The 24,988-nt window shown below is 42.5% G+C and overlaps 1 protein-coding gene across 1 annotated transcript in view; it reads right to left on the reverse strand.

The window, feature by feature from the left end:
- The window catches only part of lrp1bb (low density lipoprotein receptor-related protein 1Bb), a 232,969-nt gene that overhangs the window by 149,707 nt on the left and 58,274 nt on the right, over positions 1 to 24,988 (reverse strand). The window contains exon 2 of the mRNA XM_068701483.1: positions 829 to 966. Within this exon, the coding sequence (XP_068557584.1) occupies positions 829 to 966 (138 nt within the window). The remainder of the gene's footprint in view (positions 1 to 828; positions 967 to 24,988) is intronic.

Consider the following 24,988-nt stretch of genomic DNA (forward strand, 5'->3'; position numbering starts at 1 on the left):
AATTCTACCAATTAAATCCTTCAATGCAAGCAACATTGCAGGGAGTGAGACGTTGGAGGGCGAGTTTTCTGCTCCGTCTTGGACTCTTCCCTGCTGCGAATCGGAGGCCGTGTCATTGCACCTAGCACTCACACGGCGTCTTACAGGTCAAAAAAGGTCGCGATCTCTGCCAGACAGGGGCCACTGTTGTGCGAAGACGGTTGCAATCATAAAGCCGACGCTCGGCATATCACAGGAGCCAGGTGTCTGGAGCAGCTCCGTGTAGTTGCTAAGAATGAGAGAAACAGCCAAACCTTGTGTGCAACACAACACCTGCTGTTGCTGTCCTGCTGAGTGTCTTGGCTGCGGTGACAGGAGGGATGATGAGAATTCTCCTTGGCAACCAGTTTCACCACAAAAGTTAGAAAGTGCCAGCTCATGGCACCATTTCACGAATTAGCAAATCACCAACCATCATGCGTTTAGAGCTGGATGCGTTTCAGATGATAGATGGATTTTAAGCAGTGCATATCTAAGCGAAAGTGAAAAGAATCCCTGAACTCCTATAATCAAAGAGAAAAAACACTTCCGCTCAAATTTACTTGATTAAAGTCCGGAATAATAATTCTCTATTAACAGGGAATAAAAGTAGAGCGTTTTCCACAGTTATATATTTTACAAATGTAGTGCAGATTTAATGTGTAAAATAAATTCCACAATCTTAATAATCCAAATAAAATGAGCGTGATCTGATTAATTAACATGATAATGAGAGAACTTATTAATGGATGCATTCTAAACCCAAGGCAAAAAAAGGAATCAGGTTGTGAAAGCGTCCTCGGCTCTTACCTCGACAGTGAACTCCTTCATCGAAGCCGTCCTCACAGTCTCTGGCCCCATTGCAGAGTTTATTGAAATGAATACATTTTTTTGTCCCGATGCACTGTATGTGATTGAGGGGACATCTGATCACCACCTCCTGCGCACCTAAAGAAGACAAATGACAAAGTGTAAAAAAAACTTAAACTAACCTGTGCCAACATTAATCATAAATATACTGTATCAGTTCCACGCAAAGCCAAATGTGCTTTAACAATGTTTTTTTTTCTTCAGCATATGGAGTAGCAGTTACAGTGGGCGACCATATGTGAAATGCATTTGCATATTTCATTGTCATTATCGTTTGAGAAGGCAGTCGAAAAATAAAATGCTGGAGGAAATTTGTTTGCCAGCAAAAAAAAAAACAACAACTACAAAGTGCTGATACTTCAAGACCCCTTTCAAAGGAGCGGGCGAACCTATGCATATGCAAATGTGTTTAGATTTCACACAGCATTGTTCTTTACACACGACAGATGTTTGCCACACTGCTTTTGCAGACGCACTTGCTGAAGTCCCATAACAAAGTGCCCGACTCTCCCAAACAGCGGAGAGCAGCTGTTTAAGGATTCATGAGGCACATAGGTGACCCTCATTCATGTGGCAGCCACAGGAGCACATAAAGCACAGCTGACCAGTGCACCAGCCCTGTAAATGTGTCACGTCTCCACCTTAACTACATTGATATCAATTACCAATGTGCCGCTGCAGCCACTTAATGGGAAGATTTATCACCCATGCGATGGGGTCCGTCCCAATCCCCAGAGTCCCCCCCCCCCCACACACACCACCCCACCAGGAACTCACACCCACGCACACTTGAACCATCTTGACTGGGCAGTTACTTATTCACAGCATCCATTTTGACTTTGTAAGGTAAGAGATGCAGCAATTATTGTGGCCATTACAAAGAGGGCTGTCATCTGCTGCTGATTTACAGAAGGGAAATGTAGAAGAAGTAGTTGTGAGTGTGTATTGACACAATAATGGCTCATATTAGTTTCTCCTCCAAAGCAGTTTTATCGCTTTAAAAGTGCCGCGAGAGAGGCTTCTTCTTTAACGAGTATTTCTTGGCCGTCTCTTCGAGGCTCAGTGATTCACACCATTTCTGTGCCATATTTAGGTAAGTCAAATATCAGTGGCCTTGTCTCAGAGTTCATATTTCATAAATGAGCAAATTGGCAGCGTCATCTGCTGGGATCCAACATGTCTTTGAAGCTCTCTTTTCATTTGATAGTTGTGCTCCTTTCAGCCATTCCTGTACAAAACAATTGTAATCTAGATAATACAATTCATAAGACAATAAACACAGTGTATTTATGTATAAATACATAAAGGGTTATAAAGGGTTCACTTGCTTTCTAAATGAGTGTTACTCTATAATCAGAAAATAAATAATAACTGAGGATTCCGTCTTCGACACATCGTCAATGGCCTTGGAAATGTTAAGTGTGTACGGCGTATTATTTACACACTTGACTTGTATGTCGGTGTTCATTTTATATAACTGAAAACATTTTTAAACTGTTGACATTTCACGCATCTCACATATTTGGAATCAAATGGTAGGTCCTTGTGTTTAACTGGCAAAACACACAGGAAACTTTTACTCACTACACTTGAACAAAAACACTTCATATTCCACCCAGTGCCACAGAACAGTCCATTTGGCAAATGTGCTATTTAACACGAAGCTGTAAGGGTCTCTGACAACGTAACAGCGTTGTCAGCCTCTCCCCTTGCTATCTCGCCACATGGGTTCTAATCTAATGTGATAAGGGGAGGGATGGCGCATGAATATTCAGCGGCTCTGATCTGTCATGCAGGGGTACACAGATGGTCTCTCAACAGCTGAGGTATTCAGAATTTCTCTGTCAATTCCCAGACTACTGTAGTATGTTGGATGATCGCACAAAGTCGTATAAACTAGGGTAGTACACCGCGCCATTCCTCCGACAGCTAGAGTGACTCGAGCTTCTCTTCCCTTTAGATTCCTAAATCCAAGGTGCTGAATGATGCTTTAACCAAACATCCTGCGTGCAAACCCACATAGGAGTTGTATTCTGGTTGATTAGACTGGCGTCTCAGGTTGAGATCAGAACCATGCTAGAAATTACCAAACGTCATGACCTAAATGGAATGCTGCCTGGCCGTGGTGGAGATAGAGAAAGCCAGAATTGCGAGGCTTTGTATCTCTCATGGTCATCAAGCCTCCGGTGCTCCCAACGGGGAGGAGGGAGAGCCAGGATGAGAACCCGCTATGGAGGGAGCTGAGCCAGAAAACTCTCTCCCATCTCAGCGGATCTCCTGGATCTGGATGTCCAGATATGCGCGGGTGAATATGTCCAGCTCTTCTGCCGTTGAAGTATGCGGACGCTAGCCCAAAGCGGACGGTGCCGGGGAAGGTATCGCAGCTGGCATGAAGGTCCGTAAGGAAGGGTGAAGCCGGTACAGAGAAGGTCACCGCTAGACGTCCCCATCTTCTAAACTCCTTCACTTGTTGAGGAAGAAAAAAATGGAGCAGAACTACAGTTGCACTGCGGTTATTTGTCGGAGTTGAGTAGTTTGCACCCTGTGCAGGTAAATGGGGCCGAAAAAAAACAAGGTGTACCGTGGATGTGTAGAGGTTTCAGATAATATACTGTAGCATATGCTATTATTGTTAAATTCAGAAGAAGCATAAATGTGCACTACGTTAATCTAGTCACATTATCAAGGGCAAAAGGCGCATACAGTATCCTGAGTTGAGATGTTTTAAAGTCAGAGAAATCTCTTTGCTCAGCGCTCCTTTCTGCTGTTTGTTTCACGACAGAGACATGGATGGATGGATGGATGGATGGATGGATGGATGGATGGATGGATAGATAAACTGTTGGTCCCTGTTGTATTAGGCCATTCCTGATGTATAAATCTCCAATCACTTCAGATGGAAACTGCAAGGTTCCAGTAATGGTTTGATAAATGAATAATGTCCAGAGATGAAAATGGGCAAGCACACTCAAATACCAGTTCAATCACAACACAGTGGGTGGAAGAAAGGTGTAAGCAAAAAATAAAATTAAACTTGATATGCTTATCCAGGTAAAGCGAGAAACATTCAAGTTCATCATCAATATTTATTAATGCCTTATTACATTCCCATCTCGTCTAAATGCTGCACATATATTACTGGCACTGCTGCAAGCAAACCCATATTTGTGTTGTAATTGCACTGAATATGTGTTTCATACATTAAACATCATTTTCAGCAAATAATTTGAAGAAATGATTTAGATTTTAGATTGCAGGATGTAATTAAAAACCATGCTGCTATATGTCTACTCTGAGGATTTAATGAGGCGGTATCAGCTGGGCAAACCTAATACCTCTATTAAATGTCAAAAGAGAGACTTCTAGAGGGGAATTTCAGCTGTTCGGCATGTTCATTATGATAATCTTGTTAATCTGAACCACTGCCAGTTTGTGCGGAATAATGACTTCCGAAAAGAAAAATAACCTAAAAGCAGAAGAAGCTTCATGAACTTCTTCGTACAGGGATTCATCATATCCCTAAGAAATAACGATTTCCTTTTCTTAATTTACGGTTTAAATTAATGATCAAAGTAGCATCCGTAGACTTCCCACAGCGCCTTTACAACTACACTGACATTAGTTCTATGCACTCTCATTATTATAATTACATAAATCACTAATCTAATCGTAAACATGATGACAGTGTGAATTCATTGGAGTGAATTTGAACCTAAGCCAAAATGTCAGAAACGGCAGAGACAGCAATAGCTTTCACTCGCTGCACTACTTCGCCTGGAGGCCAGTAACGTCCAACAGTGTTGACATGTTGCCGCAGTGCTCAAAATACTACATGCGCATCTGTGTGCGTACAATTTGAGCTGAGCTGGCAATTCGAAGAGACTGGCGACAAACAATGCGTTGTGCGGGACTGTCTCGCACTGACCGTGAGTCGACAATGCAACGTGTCCATTTTCTCACGCGATGAATAACAAAATTTACAAATTTGCGACGCGTCCGCAAAAAGAGGCAAAAAGAGCACACGCACAGACAAGACAGAGCAGCGCAGCGCAACATCATGACTGTGTTATCAAATAATTCTTGTTGGACATATGACCTTACTAAAGAAGTTTGAATTTGATAGAAAATGTTTTGTATAAAAGGTTTGCAGAGAGGCGGAATTCGTTTCTGCTCAAAATGTTCAAAATTATGTTTAAAATTTGAGGTAGCCTAGCTCTACCGTACATTACTGGCCAGCTTTTGGAGGGTTTTGGGATGGAACTTTCATATGGCTCAGCCTCCACGCAGCTGCACAAACAAACAAATGGCGTGAAAGATGATCAGGAGAAGGTGTGTGGCGTGGGGGCGTGGCTTCCAGTTACCACTGATTACAAACGCCTGCCTTCCATCAAGCTCATCACTGTGCAGTAGATCAACCTAGGTTCTTTCGTTGTTGCAAACACGGTGGAAGTTTGTCGTTTTTGGACGCAATCAGAGTCATTTCTTTGTGCCGTTTGATTTACTTCTTCTTCTTCTTCTTCTTCTTCTGTCCTTGTGTCTCCGGATTCATTACCCTACCCGCCAGTCTGCCTCACCAGCTTGTTACCATCACCTTGAGCTGCGTTGTCACTCTCATCAGCCTGCCCAGCTCGGCTCAACCTCTCACCATCCTCATCACCCTCGGTTCCTACAATACATCCTTTATTTACTCCACACTCTCAACCTCCCATTGCTGATTGTCACTGGTAGATAAAAGAGTGTGTCGTTTAGTCCCTTTACTTTCACAACAGAGTAGACATTTTTACACAATGGACTTGTATGCAGTGGTAGTTACTGGCTTGGTTAGAGTTGCGGATGTATAAAGTGAAAGTTAACAGGATATTCAACCATGTGTGAATGGCATACTTTGACAACAAACGCTGTTGACTACTGTCGTAACTAGTTGCTACAGTTGCGTTAACTTTCACAAAATTCATGGACCAGCAGTTTGTAAAAACAAACCATGACAGAAGTGGTGCAATGTTGTTAACATTAATCTCCGGGTTGATAAGCGGCACCACTGGTGTGGAAGGATACATTTAAAGTGAACAAGCCATGAATATTTCAGTTATTCTGCTCGTTTGCCTCCTTGTGTGTGTTAATGCGAGTTAGAGCATCGTGGAAAATAGTGAACGCTTCCTCTTTTGTATGCAGTCTGTCTGCGGTGACGTCATTGTTGTTTTCAGGCTTAAAGCTTGAGGATGTTTGGGTTATAAGATGTCACGGCTTCGTGATGTTGTGGCTTAATTTGAATAAGTGATGGAAAAGGATGATATATTTAGAACTTCCATGCAACGGCACTGCTGTCGAGCCTTTTCCTCGTATCTCAGCTTGATTCGAGCACCTGGGCTGTTTGTACCCGGGACTCTCTGTTCATATCTCGAAGGCAATCGAAAACAATCCTCGGGTATGCGGTGGTACACTACTTACCTCGATGCTGTCGTGAACAGTGTGCATCGACCCAAATATGTGGAACTGACTTCCATGGCAACAAAGTGAACCACATTTCAGTGGGACACATTTCGACAATTAAAAAGCTAAAACTCTGCCTAACAAGCTGTGCCATTAAAAGGCACGGTGGTCCAAATATGAAAGGGATACTTAAAAAAAAGTATTTTCCTGTGTGACCTTTACAATTCTTGCCATTTTAAATTATGTACTCAGCCAAAAGAGCTTATTTTGCTGTATTTATCTGACCCCAGACGAAACCTTTCCACAAGCTGGAACCTCTAAGGACTGAGATTCTTCACAGACAGAGAAATACAAACTAACTGTATGACCACAGGATTTTAATGTTGTGATATTCAATACGTTTAGAGGAAGATGCGGATGCCATAAATGAATATACGTTTAGTTCTTGCCTCTTTCCTCCGCATCGACAGGACAGTGAGCAATCGTTCGACTGACTAATCACACGGAGCTGCTGAGAAGCAGCCAACGGCGCAGCACAAACTGGACGACTCTCACTTCTTGTTTGTTTTCGGCAGCTTTACACCTTCCGTCTGGTCTTCTGCGCACAAAACACACGCTGACTCGGACCAAGGCCAAACCGACGATCAAGAACGTTCCAGTGTGCCTCAGTGTGTACGTTAAGGGTCGTTGTGTTTCTGTAATGTACTGCATTGGCTTGACCAGTGTCACCATAAATGTTAATCACCCTTAAAGGCTAAAAGTTTAATTTTCAAACGTTTTAAATTTGAATTTGATCATTGTTATTAATAGTATTGCTATGTGTGTTACTATTATTATCATCATCATTATTATTATGCCAATATGTTGCATCGATGTGATCAAGTAAAGCAAAGGCTAAATGTATTGAATATGATTGCCTTTATGTATCTTTTTTTTGTGTCAACCCTCTTCAATATATTCATACAAGACAGCTCTAATAAAAGCAGACTGCTGAGTTAATATTCCAATATGTTATTGTATAATGTCATATTTGCATTGTGTCTGCATTCCACCGTAAAGACGGCATTCAAGGTTACTCTACTGATATTGAGGAAATAACCTATCATCCTTTTCCTCCTGATGTGAGACATTTTAGTGCCCTTCCATTGCATTAACATTTAAGAATGAGGGATTTGCACAGACTCCTAATTTCTTGTGTGAAGTATCTTATTATTTGCTGTAAATTATGCTCAGTATTCAATCAAATCTATATGAAAGAGAGGAGGAATCTCGCGTCTGTTCAGCGGAATGAAGCCGGGTGTTGGCATCCTTGACATCCCGGCTCTACTGTATAATAAAGAATCAATACATCAGTCCACAGAGACAAATGATCAGCCTCGGGACAATGTAGTAAAGTCTTACTTCAGAAACGACACAAAAAAAACCACCAGCAAAAAGGCCAATGTATCAGTATTTGGAAAACAACGACATAATTAGTCAATAGAGATACTTTTGTGACCAACCATTATGCAAATGTTCTAATCTAATTGTTCTGGGTCCAGCTTCAAATGAATAATACATACAGTATATTGCAGTCAGAGAGGCTGAAACCAATATTCACAGAGAATAATGATGTCATTAGGAGGATAATTTACGGTGCTGTGTTTAATTCTGGCATTCTTTCATCAACAACAAAATACATAAATTGTCATGAAGTCATCTAAATGAAAGCAGCACTCAGGAGCAGGTTTTAAACGCAACACTGACACGTTATTACACGCTAGTTGCCATTTACGTCGAAGGTTCATCGGTCTTTTAACTCTGTTTTGGTCTCTAACAACTCCTGAGGGAAGTATTTGGCTCCTTAACCGCTAAATGCTCCGCTCTATTTACAAGTTAGTCGCTAACTTCATCTCTCTGCTGAAAACGTAGCATACAGCCGAGGGGGCAGCCGCATAATCGGATGATAATTCCCTGTTGGTTCGACACTGTGAAGGACCCCTGAGATATTTTCTTGGCCATAGAAAGGTTTATACCAAATCTGAACCCTTATTGCAGATAAGGGGAGCCAAATCAGAAAGCATGGCTCTTTTCCTAAATACAAGGACAATATTTGGTTTTGGACTCGTGATTTAGTAATAGACTGCAGTACTGTCTATAATGGGCAACAGTGACAAGAGTTAACAGACTTTACATTTTACAAAACAGTAGTCCTCCCCCGCTTCTACTTCTACTAACACTGATGGTGTTGTTGTTTTTATTACAGTCAACACTTGCAGACATCCTTGATTAAGGATGAGCAGCAATGTTGTATGTGGATGATGTGAACTCGCCATACGTCTGTCATATAAAATGAAGGAGCTCTCATGTCCATTGGCCCTGGATTCTTTCATTTAGTTGCAATAGTTTTCAGTGAAAAGCCTTGAACTTTGCCTTTGTTTTATATATGTTACACTACGTAATGAGTCTCAGGGCTCAAACTGGTGTGTAGTGGTGCTGTAGATTAAATCAATTGATTATAAGCGAGTAAATACGTCCTGTTTTTTGGGGGGGCTTGAAGGCATCTTTAATGAGGACCATGGGTAGAGTGCACTACACGCAGCGAGTGGGAGGGCATGTAATTTTCACTAAATATCCTCTGGCACTAACCCAGCTCCCTTTGAAATAATCATTGGTCTATGACCATGTTTACAGAGTAGCTATGAGAGAAGACATTTCGCTATCAATAGACTAACCATTAGTTATGATTAATAAATAAATAAAAAGGCTAATGTCACTGATGCATGCTCATTAAGATTCAAGTCCCGGCTACTGTACGACTGTGTGAGATGCACAGCGCTCATCACCGTGATGTTTCAGGCTATTATTGTCATTGGGTGTCGTGGTAAATATGTGTCACAGTGTTTTGCTCTTAAGTTAATGCCCAAATGGTTGCGGTGCTTTATTTTCTGCTGCAGCAAGTTAAGGAGATAACGTCGACTTTAGTACTTGAATGTCGCACGGGGGTCTGTGGCGGCAAGTACGTCAAGTTTTTAAAATATGCTCTTTTTTTCCATTTGTTCTTCAGGTGACACGCTGGTACGCTGTCCTTTATAATACTCTCATGATGTACAAGAGGGAAAATGTGTCAGAGCAGTTTAACCGTTGAGATGGTGGCTGTGAGAGCAAAGACAAAGCCCTGATGTGCTCCTCCCAGTGCATCACTTCTGACACGGATGAGACGTGGCGCCGTCGCACGATTGTCACCAGGCAACGGAAATCGTTCTCACACTAAAGGTTTCGCCAAAGACAAAATGTTCAAACATTCGGAAAATGTGTTAAAACTGCAGAAGCAGTGCAATGCAGAGAGCAAATGTCTGAATATAAGTCGATTACATGTTAAGGGCAAAGAGGATGACTTTTCTTTTACACGACTATCACATTTTGACAGAAGACAGAATCGTAGAGACTTAAGAAAAAAAAAAGGAACACTGCCTTCATGGTAAGGAACGCTTCCATGCACACAGACACACAAGCGCACACAATATTTGTTGTGTCTGTTACCCGCCTACTGAAACGACTGTAAGACAGATGGCACAAGCCTGAGGAAGTGTACATAAGTTCTGTTCCAAATGTAGAGAGGAAGAGGGAGAGAAACAGTAAATTAAATGTCTTATTTTAAAGCCTCTTGCTGCAAAAAAAAAATTAAATAAATAAAAAAACAGCCAATTACGTTGCCTGCGAGCAAGATCCATGTGTGGCAGGTTAAACAGGTTGATGGCAAAGGACAATGTGGTGCATTTGATCTTAAATCAGGCGTCAGACTAAACACGGTATCCAATTACACTGCACATTAAATGCTGTAGAGTGGGACGATAACGTAGCCTGCGAGCTTTCTAATAACGTAGACAGAAGACAGCGATGTGAAATCAGACTCATGCAAATTGAATGGTCTCATGGACTTTGAAAGAGTCTTGTACTTCCAGTGAATAATCCCCCCCCCCCCCCCCCCCCCCATATGCAGAAGTGACGGTTGACTGTACACATGCTGCATTCGTGATAACGGCGTGTTTTAGGCTGTTTTTGATGAGTCAACAGAAGGGTTATGTGTCAGCGGGGAGGGAGAGAGAGACGGCGAGGAGCGAAAAAATAAGCGTTACATAATGCAAAAGGCCCCGTCCTTCAGCTCAATAACAAGGTGCTACGCTACATTACCCCCTAACCCTCCATCCTGCCGCCGCCAATTCTCATGGGAACCCGACACGTTTTGTGATACATTTATTTCAATACGGGACTTGCCAGATAAAATACCACGCAGGATTTTGACACGCAGCCTGAAATACACCGACTCTAGTCAGCTTCAGCTTCATCACAGACATACAGAGCGAACATTATCTTGCACTCCTAAAGCAGTGTTTCCAGAGGGGCTTTGTCATCGACTTCCAAATGTTTAAATGGCAATTTGAGTTTAAGTTCTAAGGAATGCACTCCACAATCAGGATTGGGTTTAGTGACCCGAGTATATTTAGAGGAATCTGGCTGCGATTGTAAAAAAAGGTCTCAATGTGTCTAGATCCAGAGCCGAAGAAATACAAACAAACATAAAGCTGTGACATACCGACCTCCATCACCAGACAAGGGAATCAATATTGGACAATTCTTTAAAACCTAAAAAAAGGGTTTGGTTACGGTTAGGGAATATCATTTTTTATATATCTGACAAACTCTAAGATGAAGGTATGATAATGATACGGTAACTGAAAGACTCTGTTTAGGTTACAGTTGAAGTCTGATGCGGTCCAACTGTCTGCCTCACTATGACCAGGCCACACTGCAACCACATATATTGTACTGGACAATATGTCCTAAAATCTAAATCATGATCATGATGATAATAATTTCTTTGTCATATTGCCTACATAAAAAAAAAAAAGACTTTACCGCTGCAATGCTGTATCGTTTGTTTGTTTTTAGCCATTTGGGGGCAACGAACTTTTCAAACGTGCCGAATCAGCAAACATGGAGCAAGGTGGCGTTCAGGGACAGGAAACACATAAGATGCATAAAAACAGTGTCAAGAAACCAAAAATATCTTGAGTGGCATAACCATGAGATAAACATGCTGCACCCCTGTGTTGAGGCCTTACTGCGTATGTTCAAACTCTCTGTAGGATGCTGATGAACTCAGTGTAGACAATCTGAGGATTGTAGAGGAAGGCATGCTGAGACATGCCCTCCCCCGTCCACATACGGGAATAAGTGCAAGAACCCCAGAGAGAGCCGTCTTTGAACCGTTCTCGTCCCCCGGAGCCTCGAGGACACCGAGATCAACATCGGCGTTGATTGGGTCGAGCCCAACTACAGCCATAAGACACAGCTTCTGTGACCGTGTTTTTGAAGTCATCCGCTGACCCCTTTTATTGTGTCTTCCTCTGGGAGCGACAATTCAATCAAAGGAACTCGCTGGTCTCCACGTCCACCAGATCCACAAAGCTCCTCGTGGCAGCACTACTGAGACGAGCCAAAAGTCCATGAAATCCCTTCCTGTAGGATTCATGGATTCAGGATTTAAGTTCTAAGACAGTGTTTGCAAGCGTGTGGCATCGATGCAGGGAGAGAGCTGCACGCCGACGGCCATTAGCAAAAAAAGAAAAAAAGAAAAAAGAAGAAGAATTGAACTGGAGGAGATATTTACAGAAAGTGAATTATGGCTGTCCCACTTTATCTCTAATGCACAGCAAACAGCCGATCTGTATGTCCCCCCGCCAGCCCTGACATTCACACGTCCTTGTAAGTATGATGCACAAACTGAGAATATGATCCGAGGCAATTTCGCAATCTTCCCACTTTAACCGTCACCACAAAAGATGCCGTGTGGCCCCATAACACAACAAAAGGTATGACTCTTTTTTTTTTTTTCTTTTCACTGAGAGAAAGTGTTCGCTTGAACTGCTCACAATTGGAGAATTGCCATTCTTGCTGGGGTTTTTTTTTCTGTTTTTTTTTTCTCGACATCCCGGAATAACAGTCGTCAGCTGTCCGGTCCCGTGAGGCCCGCGGCTGAACGGATCAACCGGTGCCTCCTTCTCGTCTCCGGGTATTGCAATCCAAGGCCGTCTTGCCTTCCCGCAGGCCTTGAAGATGCAGTGATTACATCTCCATGACTGAGCCAGTGCAGGAAATGGGGACGCCATCAGAGGCACCAACATTTATTTTTATATTTCTAGACAGGAGAACTGTTAATACCTTACCTTTTTCTTAAGATTATACATTTCTCTGAAATCAAAGTACTGATTGCTTTACACCATGACTTTCTTTTTGCTTTTTTTTTTTTTAAATCCCCTATGGCTTCGCTCAGTGCATACGATCGTATATAAAGAACCTTTTTTTTCCACAGGTTATTGCAGCCCTTGCTATCACTCAAGAAGGCAGAATACATTCAAATCCCGTCTCCTGTTTGCAGGGCAAAGCTGATCTAATTCCCCTTTCTATCAATATATAATCCACGATAATGAGCTGTGCCAAATCCCTTAGATGAATATGCAAGGTCTTCTTTCTGCAGGCATTGTAAATAAAATGGAGCCATCGTTAATCGAAGGGAATATGAATTTCCTTCTGGAGATTATATGACTTGGCCCACAGCAACCGTGTAGAGTTTATATTATATCTATTATATGTAAAGCGTGAGTCACCAATGGAGAGTGACGGATCAAAAGGTGAGGATAGGATATCGGAAATCTGCTGGGAACCGCCAACGGTGGACAAAAATTCACAAACAGTAAAATTAAATATGACAATAATGGGACAATAACTTACTTTGAACTTAACTTAAACACACATAGCTCACCCCTGTCTTTCAGGTTGAAAGAGTCCTATATACAAAGAATATCTATTCATTTTTGCTAATGTTTTGCTCACCCTAGAGTCAGCAAATTTGGGGTTTTAAAGGGGTATTTGTTGTTGTTGTTTTTTTAAAAACGAATGGTCAGATTTAATGCAGCAGAGGCTGATACATCCTGACTTTTAGTCCCTAATGTGGGTCAAACTCCAGAAACCCTTTCCACATTTCTTGTAATACAACCGGATAGTGCGTTTCATCCTCCCTCCTAAATTCCCACTTCTTTCAAAGCTCATACCTCCAGTTTATAATGCAGGCACAAGCCCAAGCTAAGAATACCCTGATGATACCTTCAAACAGTGTTCACAGGCTGAGTAGAACTCCTCACGACAAATACAGAGAAGTACGTGTAAAATCAGTGGAGTGTTGCTGTAAAAAAAAAAAAAATTTAAAAACATGTGCTCCTCCGAACACTCCGAGACTTTTTCTTTCATTGGAAAACAATCCGGCACACTTCAGAATCACAAGAGGAAAAAAATGAAGCATTCAATAAGAGAAGCACATGATATTAAAGGTGAACTGATGTGTAAAACCTTCAGCAACACAAAGAACTCAAGGGAAAAGATGCAACGGACGTGGGCACAGAATCTACTTTTGCTTGAGGAAGACAATCCTGACTCATATCTAAGACCTATCCATACCTACCATTAGGCGTATATGATTACAGATGTGAAATAATTGCCAAAAAATACCTTTATTTTGGTAAAAAAAAAAATAAAGGCAGATATATTGTAGACTGTACTTTGACATGTAAATATCAATGGACCCTGTGTTAACTCTCTTCCCCGAGACAGACAAACGGGAAAGGACTCCGGCAATCAAAGCTCAGCTTGGGAAAAGGGAAGAGATCCGGGACAAGATGAGGAGACTGAGACGAAAAGAATGAGAGGAGGTGTGAGAGGTGATGGAGATAAGAGAGGAAGAGCGGGTACTACCCACTGTGCCCATAGGACTAGCATTATGTCCCCGTGCTGTTCAGCACAAACACAAACTCCCGTAATCCAGTTCAAACAATGTAATTACCACAGAGAGATATATATATATGATTTTGTGGCGATTACAGTAGTGGAACCTAAAGGCTCAATTTAGCATCATCATAGTGCAATAACACAGCATTAGCGTGTAGATTTATGATTACATTAGCACACATTTAGCTTAGAGTCCATGTGCCGTTTGTTATTGAGTTTGCATCATTTTAGATTTTTATCATAGGAAGATAAAATCAAGAATGATTCCTCCTCTAGCACGCTCAGTTTGTGGTCCCTCTGTGTTTGTTAAACACTTAACTCAACATGTGCTGAGTCTGGAAAACTCTCAACAAGCCACCACTCTATTCTCACATTACAGAGCATGCATGCAGCTGTGAACATTTTAACAGCTGGTGACTGTCATTATACCGTTTTGACACAAGCAGTGAGTCTTCCAATCTTTTTTCTGCACCAAGCATTGCCTGCTAAATAAATGAACTCTTGCAAAAGGACACTAATAATTATTGTGCAATGCGGTCAATGTATGCACAGATGTCACCAGCAGAAGTATAAACTCCTAGTTACAGCCAATAACTCACACGGATGAGGAGCCTGGAGTGAATGTTAATAATGTGGTTTTGAAGTGCTTTTATGTCTGTGATAGACTGTGTGACAGTGACAGTCTCACTGGGATTTACAAAGGCTAATCCAGCTCATAATGACGTGAAATTACTGCTCTGTTTATCCATTAAAGAAAATCTACGTCCCAGATGTGTGTAAATAATACCCAAGAGCATGCCTGCCTGTTCTGATGTGAAGGACAAATGAAGGTTTTCATGACTCCAGTCGGACCTGCCAAGCAGATTTTTCACAGCATAATACATCACTTCCACTTGCTCGCTGAATAATACAGCACTCCCAATAAAACACGATTTTCAAACAGACTTACAACCTTCTGCTTAGCTGCTTTTTATTTATTTTATTTTTTTTGCTGTCCTGCCCTTGGAGGTAAGTAGCAGTCAGATTCAAAATCAAAAATTCAAAAGAGTCAAAAAGGCCCGTACAAATCAACATGCCCTTAGAACCCAAAATGCCTGTCGTACTTCCAACTCAGCTATGACACAAGTTCCCAATTGCTGGATCAAGTGCTGTGAGCCCAGCAGTCAGCAGTCAGCAGTCAGCAGTCAGCGTTGTGTGGTATCACAGACGTGGCCGTCCATCGCAGTTTGAACTAAATTTGATCAGTTCAATGCACCGGAAAGAAGGCACACCCCATTTTTGCTGCACTGAAAGAAATGCGTCATGTGTCACTGGTGGCAGTAAGAAAATAAAGTTGGCGGCAGAATATGCAGAATATGCACCTGTATGCTGAAACTCTGACCCACGTGTACAAACGTTATGGAGACAGGGGGACATTGGTGAGTTGGTGAATTGAAGCTAGATTGTAGAAATTACATGAGGCATCATTAATGTTGCCTTTTATTCCATATTGCACGTTGCTTATAAATCCACTTTTTATCATAAAGCATTTAAAACCAGCATTGTTAGTTGTGCTTGAGCTAGTGAGACATAACTATCACATGAGCACAATGCAATTGTAAAATATATATATGTATATAAACAGACTCATATCAATTCAAATTGTGCTCAATATTTCATGAGCGCTGTCACACCTCACCTCATCACATTCACGAAACACATCCTGCGCCTACGGATTGTGTAAATTATCAAAGTCTGCAAATAAAGCCGGTGACAGCTCTCGCACATTAATTACACTCCATATCATCAGCACGAGTCCTAATCATACCGCCGGCCAAGTTCACCACAGCAAAAAAAAAAAGTGAAATGAATAAATAAACTGTGTTAACCTATCAAGCTTCCATTTTCAAATGATATCCAGGGTGGGTGACACACTGATTGACGCCATCATTTTGGCAAGGTGTGAAGCAATCAGTCTGATTGATGTAAACATATAAATACTGTGCTGACACCCCCGTGCGTATAATGCTGCATGACGGATGCACTGGCATTGTGAGGACTACGTGAATGGAGGAATTAGGAGGAAACGAGTGTTCAGGGACCACCTCGTCCACGAGCACATCGATTCCTGTGTCAAAAAAAATTAGTTTTTCTTGTTCTCCGTAGTTGATCAGCGGGCTGAATTCTTTGCAAACACTCACAAGGTGCTTTGCATCGACCATTTAGGGTTGAATGTGACATTTTTCCAAGTTGATTTGGGATTTATAAAAGAAAATTGGGCACTGGTTTAATAAATCTGAATATTTTTGGATGTGCATACTTCCTTATTTGGACATAAACACATATTTAGATATGGTTGTTTAAATGAGCCCCCAGCTGATTGTATCAGGTGCTTTCAGAACAACATTTGGGTAAAAACACAACGTCAGTGACTTGCCGAACACCTTGTGAAAGAGAGATCGTCATTGAATTGTTAATGAGGTGGGGGTGGGTTCATACTGGAACGCCACTCAAAGCATGTTCACACGAGCGCTTTCGCTATAAAAGTGACACTGGCTGACAAATGAGGCGACGTGGCAGAATTCCATGTGACAGTTTTGCATTAGAGAGTAATGGATGGAATGAGCGACTTACAAGTTTTGTCAGTTTCGTCTGAGTCGTCGGGGCAGTCGGGCTCGCCGTCGCAGAGCCACGCCTCGGGGACGCAGGTCTCCTGGTCGTGACAGTGGAACTCCCCGACGTCGCACAAGATGGCTTCTGGGTGACGTGAGGAGAGAGGGTGGAGAAAGAGACAGAGAAGATGTGGCGTGAGGCGATGACGGTGAACAGGTTGATCACATGTTTCACCAGAAAAACATGGACACAACATGAGCGTGAGTGGAGAGGAAGCGGCTTCACCTGAACTCCCTTAAGAAGCGCAGTCTGTGAATGGATCGGGTGAGGAGGCATTGATGAAAGAAAAGTGACAGCTATTATATAATCAATGGAAGCATGAGGCTGAATGACACACGCCAATGCTTTTCAAGACGCTGCAGCTCCATGTATGTTTTTTGAAAAAGCTGACAATCAAAAAGAGGACTGTTTGTCCTTTTTTTTTTGTCAGTGGTATGTCTTTTGCAAACCGCAATTCTTTGTCAGAACGGGACGCAAAAAGATTTTCTTCTCCACAAGATTAAAATGTTACAAGAATAGGCAGACATAGATGCTGCCCAGACATTGTGATTTTGACAGCCGCTCTCCTCTAACAAAGACATGACGTCCTCTGCGCCTTGGCAAACTATTACAAAGCGGTTTGGCAAGTTTGTTCTTATCTTTTTTTTTTTGCCTCCTTGGTGTTGTGCTTTCATTGATGGCGGGACTGGGGGAGTTCAGTGAAAGCCCAGTCAACTAAAAAGTCATCATAGCCTTTCAATATGGCAAGCATCCGTCACAGTGTTGACATGTTTCCTGCCGGTAGCTGTCAAAAGACTCGGCTCCATCATTCTGCGACGTGACACCAGCTTTTGCTAAAGATTTGACGCCACAATGTGACCCTCCGCCGCTTCTTCTTCTTCTTCTTCTTCTTCTTCTCAGTGACGAGCGAAAGCGGTAATTTGTTTCTGGGCTTAACCCTGCAGACAATCAGACAGGGCTCTAACTCCCCCCTCCGCTCTCGCTCTCTCTATCTCCATCTTTTTTTTTTTTTTTTTTTTTTTCCCAGTGTGTTCCTAACCCATTAGCGGTGGGAGTGGAGCAAGTGGGAGATCAGGTCTGCGGCGTTTAAACAGTGAGAGTGATAATTCAACGCACCGCTGCTCGCTGCCCCGGCACCCTCCAGCAAATTCACTACCCAGGGACAAATCTGAAAAGGTCAAACATCTCATCCATTCTGCCTCTCCTATTCCCACTGATGCAATATATCTGAAATCTTACAATTTAAATCAAGGTCTCTTTTGAAATATTCAAAAGCCTCTCTTTTTACTTTAGCTTTAATAAAGGGGGAGGCGGGGGGGGGCATTCTTAAAATTGCACACCAAAGCCATAAGGAAAAAAAAAGAAAGAATTAAATGCATGTGCTGTTGAGCGGGGAAAGGGGGATCTCAAGGTAGCCCAATACAGGGTTCATACACATTTTGACCAATGGATTTCCATGACTTTTCCATGACTTTTCAATAACTTTAAACCAAATTTCCATGACCAAACATTTTTGCGAAATCTCGGTGTATACATGAAAAAGTGAGAAAATCTAGTATTTAAACTAACAATGAGAATTCCAAAGCATACAGTATACCTTAAATCTATATAGGCCCACTGCTTATAATAATCAGCTACCTCTATTTTTGTGACAGTGACATGACGTCATAGAAAATTGCCCCACCAGAAATTTCAGGCTAAAATCGCCACTGATGGGAGCGTATGCCTGCTTAAATTTTGAGCGTATTTCTTTTAAAAGCATAAGAAATTATTTGAAACTCAGCGTAAATGAACGACAAGAAAATATGAATATAACAAATTTCCATGACTTTTCCAAAACTTTTGGGATTTTATTTTTTTCAAGCACTTTTCCAGGCCTGGAAATAACCATTTTAAAATTCCATGAACCGTAAGAACCCTGCCAATAACAAATAGTATGCTCACGATCATTACTTTGCTTCTAACCGGCGGAGCGGCAACAACACGGTGAATGGATCTCGCCAAGTATTTCTCAAAACACTGTTAACTTCATAATAGCACTATTTTCATGCTAAGCCAAGATACTTGGCTGCAGACAAAGAGGCTTCACTTAACCATCATCATCACACAATAGTTTGATCTTCATCAAGACGAGCTGTGGTAGTTCAGTGTAAACACTGGCACTTCCTAAAAACAACCAGAACGTCTGAAGCACAAAATGAACTGCAAGTGAGCCGAACGTGTCGACGAGATTATTTACATTCCCTCTCAAAAAAAAATAAATAGCCCGGCATCAATAAAGGCATGCTGTGCGCGAGGTTGGCCGAGGCATGCTCAAGCTCGCTGAAGTCTCTAAAGGGATATCTCCCAAGCCTTTAAAGCTGAATTGATTTCCATTGAAAAGCAGAGGGTCGGTGGCAGGAGGGCCATTTCCTCAGCTAGCAATGGAAGCCATGAAAGAAACTGCCCCTGGACCTCGGAGCAGCCAGTTACCTATTGATGTTCTACCTCCTTTCATGCCACTTCACCTTGAAAAGCTTAAAGGGCCAAATATGAGGCAACCAAATGACCTCTTATGTCAATTCATCTTTCCCTGCTGCTGCTCCAAACACTCTCCTTGACACGGGGCTGTATTGTCGCTGCAGCTGTAGGGCGGACAAAAAAAAAAAAAAAAAAAACACAACTGAAGGAAAGTAACTGCTCCATTATTCTTTTGTCTGTCTTCCATATACCTGCTGTGTTTGCATGAGAAGGAGGCAGTATGGTGCAGTATTGTGTAATGTACTGTTAATTCTATACAAACATCAAATGAGTGGCAATGGCAGGAATAGCAAAGAGAGAGAGAGAAAAAAAAAAACAGCAGCAGCCGCCTTCTGTGAGTGGGGTAAAAAAAAACAAAAAAAAGAAGGAAAAACTGGTACCATTACCATAACAGTGGGAAATACACAGTGGCACTCAGCCGGGCACATTATCATGAGCTTCATTCCTGACACCCAACAGCCACCACTGGCACAACATCGTGGCTCATTAACGCCATTGAGCCTTTGAAATGTGCCAGATTTTTTTTTTTTTTTTTGAGAGGAACAAAGACTTATTGAACAGGGAAGACGCTTTGCAAACCTGCTGAGGGAGGACCAGCCAGCACTTCTTGCAGCACATATTTTGATCAAGTTGGTTTCGCTTGAGATGAGCTATGAATTCGGCGGCGTTAACCCAATTACTCAACACATCCGTTGTACTGCGACACGAGCACTTAGACGGCGCAGCAAATCATCATCTTGCATTTTGCTATATAGCAGCCACTCTCCTGTTTCCTCAGTCCTATTAAACTCTGAATTACATGAGAGCTCAGGTCTTCATTTATCTTTCCAAACAATGTTATATTCCAACGAGGTAAGCTACAAACCACCGCGGCGTTACAATCCCGCGAATTGCATCAGACAAACAGTTCACAATATGGTACAGTGGATAAGTCGTAAGCCACAAGGCCTATTCAAACAAAACCTGTGTTTAAAAAAGCAGCAGCGTACAGCTCAAAAGTGGCGAATTAAACGTTAGCGGTGTTGAAGAGCTGAGAAAAGCAGATCTGGGAATATTCCTCACGCAGTAAGGCCTATCTTACAGCTGCAGGTTGAGAAGGAGCCGCTTCTTGAAGAAGCTATTTGCGGCTCATCCAACTTGCTCGGCTCCGGGAAAGCTGTGTGTGCACTTGTCGGGGAGTTGATAGTCCATTACACCTATGTTCACAGCTAGCATTCAGGGAGCTCAAGGTCAACCAGAAACCAGTGTGGGAGAAAATTATGGTTAAATATATCTGGGGGAAAAAAAAAGAGGGGGTGTTGCAAGAACAAAAGAAGGCCCGTCCCAAATACAAGGCCGGGGGGGAAAAAAGGAGGGTTAAACTTCTGGTGGCTGTTATGGACATTTTGGAAAATACGCGTATTTACTCTCTTGGCAAGGATGAGATGAGAAGATCAATATCACTCTCTCTCTCTTTCTCACACACACACACACACACACACACACACACACACACACACACACACACACACACACACAAACACTACATACAAAATCACCACCAGCAGCAGGTTAGCTTAGCTTATCACAAGGACTGGAAGAAGAGGAAAATTATCCAGAATGGCTCCGTCTGAGCCTGATACACATGTTCTCATCTAAATCAATGCAAGACAACAAATAAGCGTACTTCTTAGAATTAAGTCAAACTATTTTTAAAGACAGAAATATGGATTATTTTATTGACTAAAGCCTCAGTAGAAACCAAAAGTTATTCTTATTCTCTTAGGTGTTCTTTTAAAAAGGTATTTTGAGAAATGCGTGAAATAACAGTCTGAAGCAGACTGGATGGGGAGGGAGAAACTGGGGTGCTCCAAAAAAGTAAATCAAAAACGCTTCATAACAAAATAACTCGGCGAAAAGCGCTGATGTCAGACTGATGATGTATTAGTCTGAGTACATGAGGGTGGAATATTCTGCTCAAAGTATATGGATCGGGTAACATAAATCAAACATGCAGGTTAAAATACATCACAGATAAATGTTTCACGAGTTATCGAGGCCACATGTATTGGGGCGTAAAAATTAAAAATGTACGTGGAGAGTTTCTGTCTGTACGTGCACACACACACACACACACACACACACACACACACACACACACACACACACACACACACACACACACACACACACACACACACTAGAAGCCCTATCAACCCATGCACATGCACCTAGATTAGTGATTTTTAAACCCTCATACACTATCAGAGCGGACTTGGTGTGCTGGCCAGCTGCAGGTCATATATGCATTATGGATGAGCATAGGGCTGTGAGCCAAACTAAGCAGGTTATTAAGTATAACAACAGTATAATGCGGCCTCTCCCTTAATCTTCATATATTTAATCCGCCACAAGACGCGGCGTAGCGCCGTGCATCCCGATGACTCCTAATACCTGGATAATGAATCTTTATTACGACCGTATCTCCAGAAGTGACATGTGCCATGTGGTATTTAGACTTAAATGCCACCGCCGTCAGGTCTGATCAGAATACGAAGACTAGAGAGAGAGAACCGTGACTCTGCTGACTGATGAACGATTTGGGAATGTCACAGGACTTCTGGACGCACGCCCACAGTGCTATACGTCTATATGCACGTCAGTTGTGCTGCATTCCAACATCTCTCCCCCCCTCCCCCCTCCCCCCTCCTAGATCCTAGAAAAACTTTGAAAAACATTATTCTTAGAAATCACTAAGTCATGGCACGATAACGAGCTGCGTTAGAAAAAAAAAAAAAAAAAAAAAGGAGAGGGAGAAAATAATGATGTGCTGAAAGAGGGTAGTAATTGTGTTCATGGAATCCGAGGTATAACTGCCTCTGGGATATGGCAGTTCGTACCCGAGGCCATCCCCCCCATGGCAACGCTGAACAACTCTGCATTCTAGCCATGAAATGGGTAAGAAATCAATGCTGTAAGACTTTGGGGCCTTCATTAGATGCTGCCTGACCTACACCACAGAGCGAGGTCACTTTTATTTTCTCTACAACAGCAGGGGCATGTCAACAAATTATTAAACGGGAGCGCCGTACGAAAAGTTTCTGAAGACAAAAGCAAGAATGGCCTCCTGCTCCTTGGCATAAATCCCTGCACCAGTAAACAATGAATGATTCATAAGACTAATCTTAAACCGTATGTTCTTCACCGCCCTTTTTAAGAGTACGCAACACATGTAAGGATTTTAAATATCGTTTTGGGTGCTCTCGAGCCGAGCTTGTCCACACCCTGATCTGATCAAGGTGTCGGGTTCATGTGGAGCTCTTAATTGGATCAGATGAAGAGAAGCAGAAACAGGCAGGACAAGTGGTGGTCTTGAGGACCGGGCTAATAGACAGAGCCGTTGAGGACATTTCAGAAGTAATCACCGGGTGGATTCACACTTTAGTGGCACCAAAGGCAGCGGAGAAGTAATCTTATGAAATGTTCTCACTTTTAAAAAAGGATCACTTTTAGTTATTTTCACCCCCGGCCCTGATTTCCTTAGCATTCGCAATTACAATTGTCCAAAATTGGAACGCTACAACTCAAGTGCAAGCTGCTTAAAAGCAAACATACACAAGAAATTCCACAGTGCGATCAAAGCTCATCTTGTCAACACAAAAAAAAAAAAAAAAAAAAAAAAAAAAAGCATTCACACTGCAGTTAAACGTGTTTAAATAGCAACGTTTCCACTAAGACTGTCCTTTTGATGCTTTCTACACACATTACTCAAAAACCACCTTGTTTACCCTGCTGGCTGCCATCGCCCTGCTCTCCTGAAGAACAGCGGCGTATAAGTACCTGTGAGTGACAGCGTTTTACTCGGCCTGCTTGTTGGTACACTACGCCAACATCCGTACTCTTATAGCTCTATAAATTTATACATTTATGTGCTGCTAGAACCCTTCAAGGTGTGCTAATTCAAGATTTTGGGGAGTTTTAAGGCAGCGTGTGGGCAGCCATAAATGTTTATGACTCATCAAAGTTACCAAGGAATTGCAGTAAACCTGCTGCTTGGGGCCACAGTGTTTACACATAACTGAATCTGGGTAAATAGGATGAACCTACGCTACCTCATTTTGGTCAAATGCATTATGATTGAGGCTGATAAGAGCATTCGAGTGAGTTGTAATGTATACTGTAAGAAGTCAGTCAACGCATTTTTCAAGGGCCCAGAGCTGTTCACCGGTTTGAATGTCGCCTACATATGCGAATGTAATTTGCATGAGAATGTGTCATTATACTGCCAATAATAGAAAAGTAAATCCCCCTCAGCCTCCCTCTTCCCATGCTCCATCCAAGGTCACCTAATCACTGTGTTTTTTTTCAAAGACCTCTATCTTAACCAGCGGCAGTCTGAGGGATTTATGGCTCACTCCATGTCATGATTACCAATCAGGTAGAGTAATGGCTGCTTAAGCAGATGGGGGTTTTGTCATCACTGAGGGGTGAAGTGCCAGTCAAGGTTTTCCACGGAGTTTGTCCGATGCCGGCCGATACTCCGTGGGTCATGCGAGCGCCTCGGCTGTAGCTTCCAGATCAAGCAGCGTTAACGGAGCGGAGGGAGAGTTGTTATGGTGAGGGATCACATCCGCCATGCCCCCCCCCCCCACTGTACCACCGCAGACACCAAGGGAGCTGTCCGTCATCTGACAAGTCCACATCCACACACATCCACACACATCCACACACATCCAATACACATCCATAGACGTCCACACACATCCACACACATCCAATACACATCCATAGACGTCCACACACATCCACACACATCCAATACACATCCATAGACGTCCACACACGTCCACACACATCCACACACATCCAATACACATCCATAGACGTCCACACACATCCACACACATCCAATACACATCCATAGACGTCCACACACATCCACACACATCCAATACACATCCATAGACGTCCACACACGTCCACACATATCCATAGACGTCCATACACATCCATACACATCCACACACATCCAATACACATCCACACACATCCATACACATCCACACACATCCACACACATCCACACACATCCATACACATCCACACACATCCAATACACATCCACACACATCCATACACATCCACACACATCCACACACATCCACACACATCCATACACATCCACACACATCCACACACATCCATACACATCCACACACATCCAATACACATCCACACACATCCACACACATCCACACACATCCAATACACATCCACACACATCCACACACATCCACACACATCCACACACATCCACACACATCCAAACACATCCAATACACATCCACACACATCCACACACATCCACACACATCCACACACATCCAATACACATCCACACACATCCACACACATCCAATACACATCCACACACATCCACACACATCCACACACATCCACACACATCCACAGACATCCACACACATCCACACACATCCAATACACATCCACACACATCCAATACACATCCACACACATCCACACACATCCAATACACATCCACACACATCCACACACATCCACACACATCCACACACATCCACAGACATCCACACACATCCACACACATCCAATACACATCCACACACATCCAATACACATCCACACACATCCACACACATCCAATACACATCCA

Source organism: Cebidichthys violaceus, unplaced genomic scaffold (genome assembly GCF_023349555.1).
Source record: "Cebidichthys violaceus isolate CVI_PGR_0920_01 unplaced genomic scaffold, fCebVio1.0.p SCAF_11, whole genome shotgun sequence".
Taxonomy (NCBI): Eukaryota; Metazoa; Chordata; class Actinopteri; order Perciformes; family Stichaeidae; genus Cebidichthys; species Cebidichthys violaceus.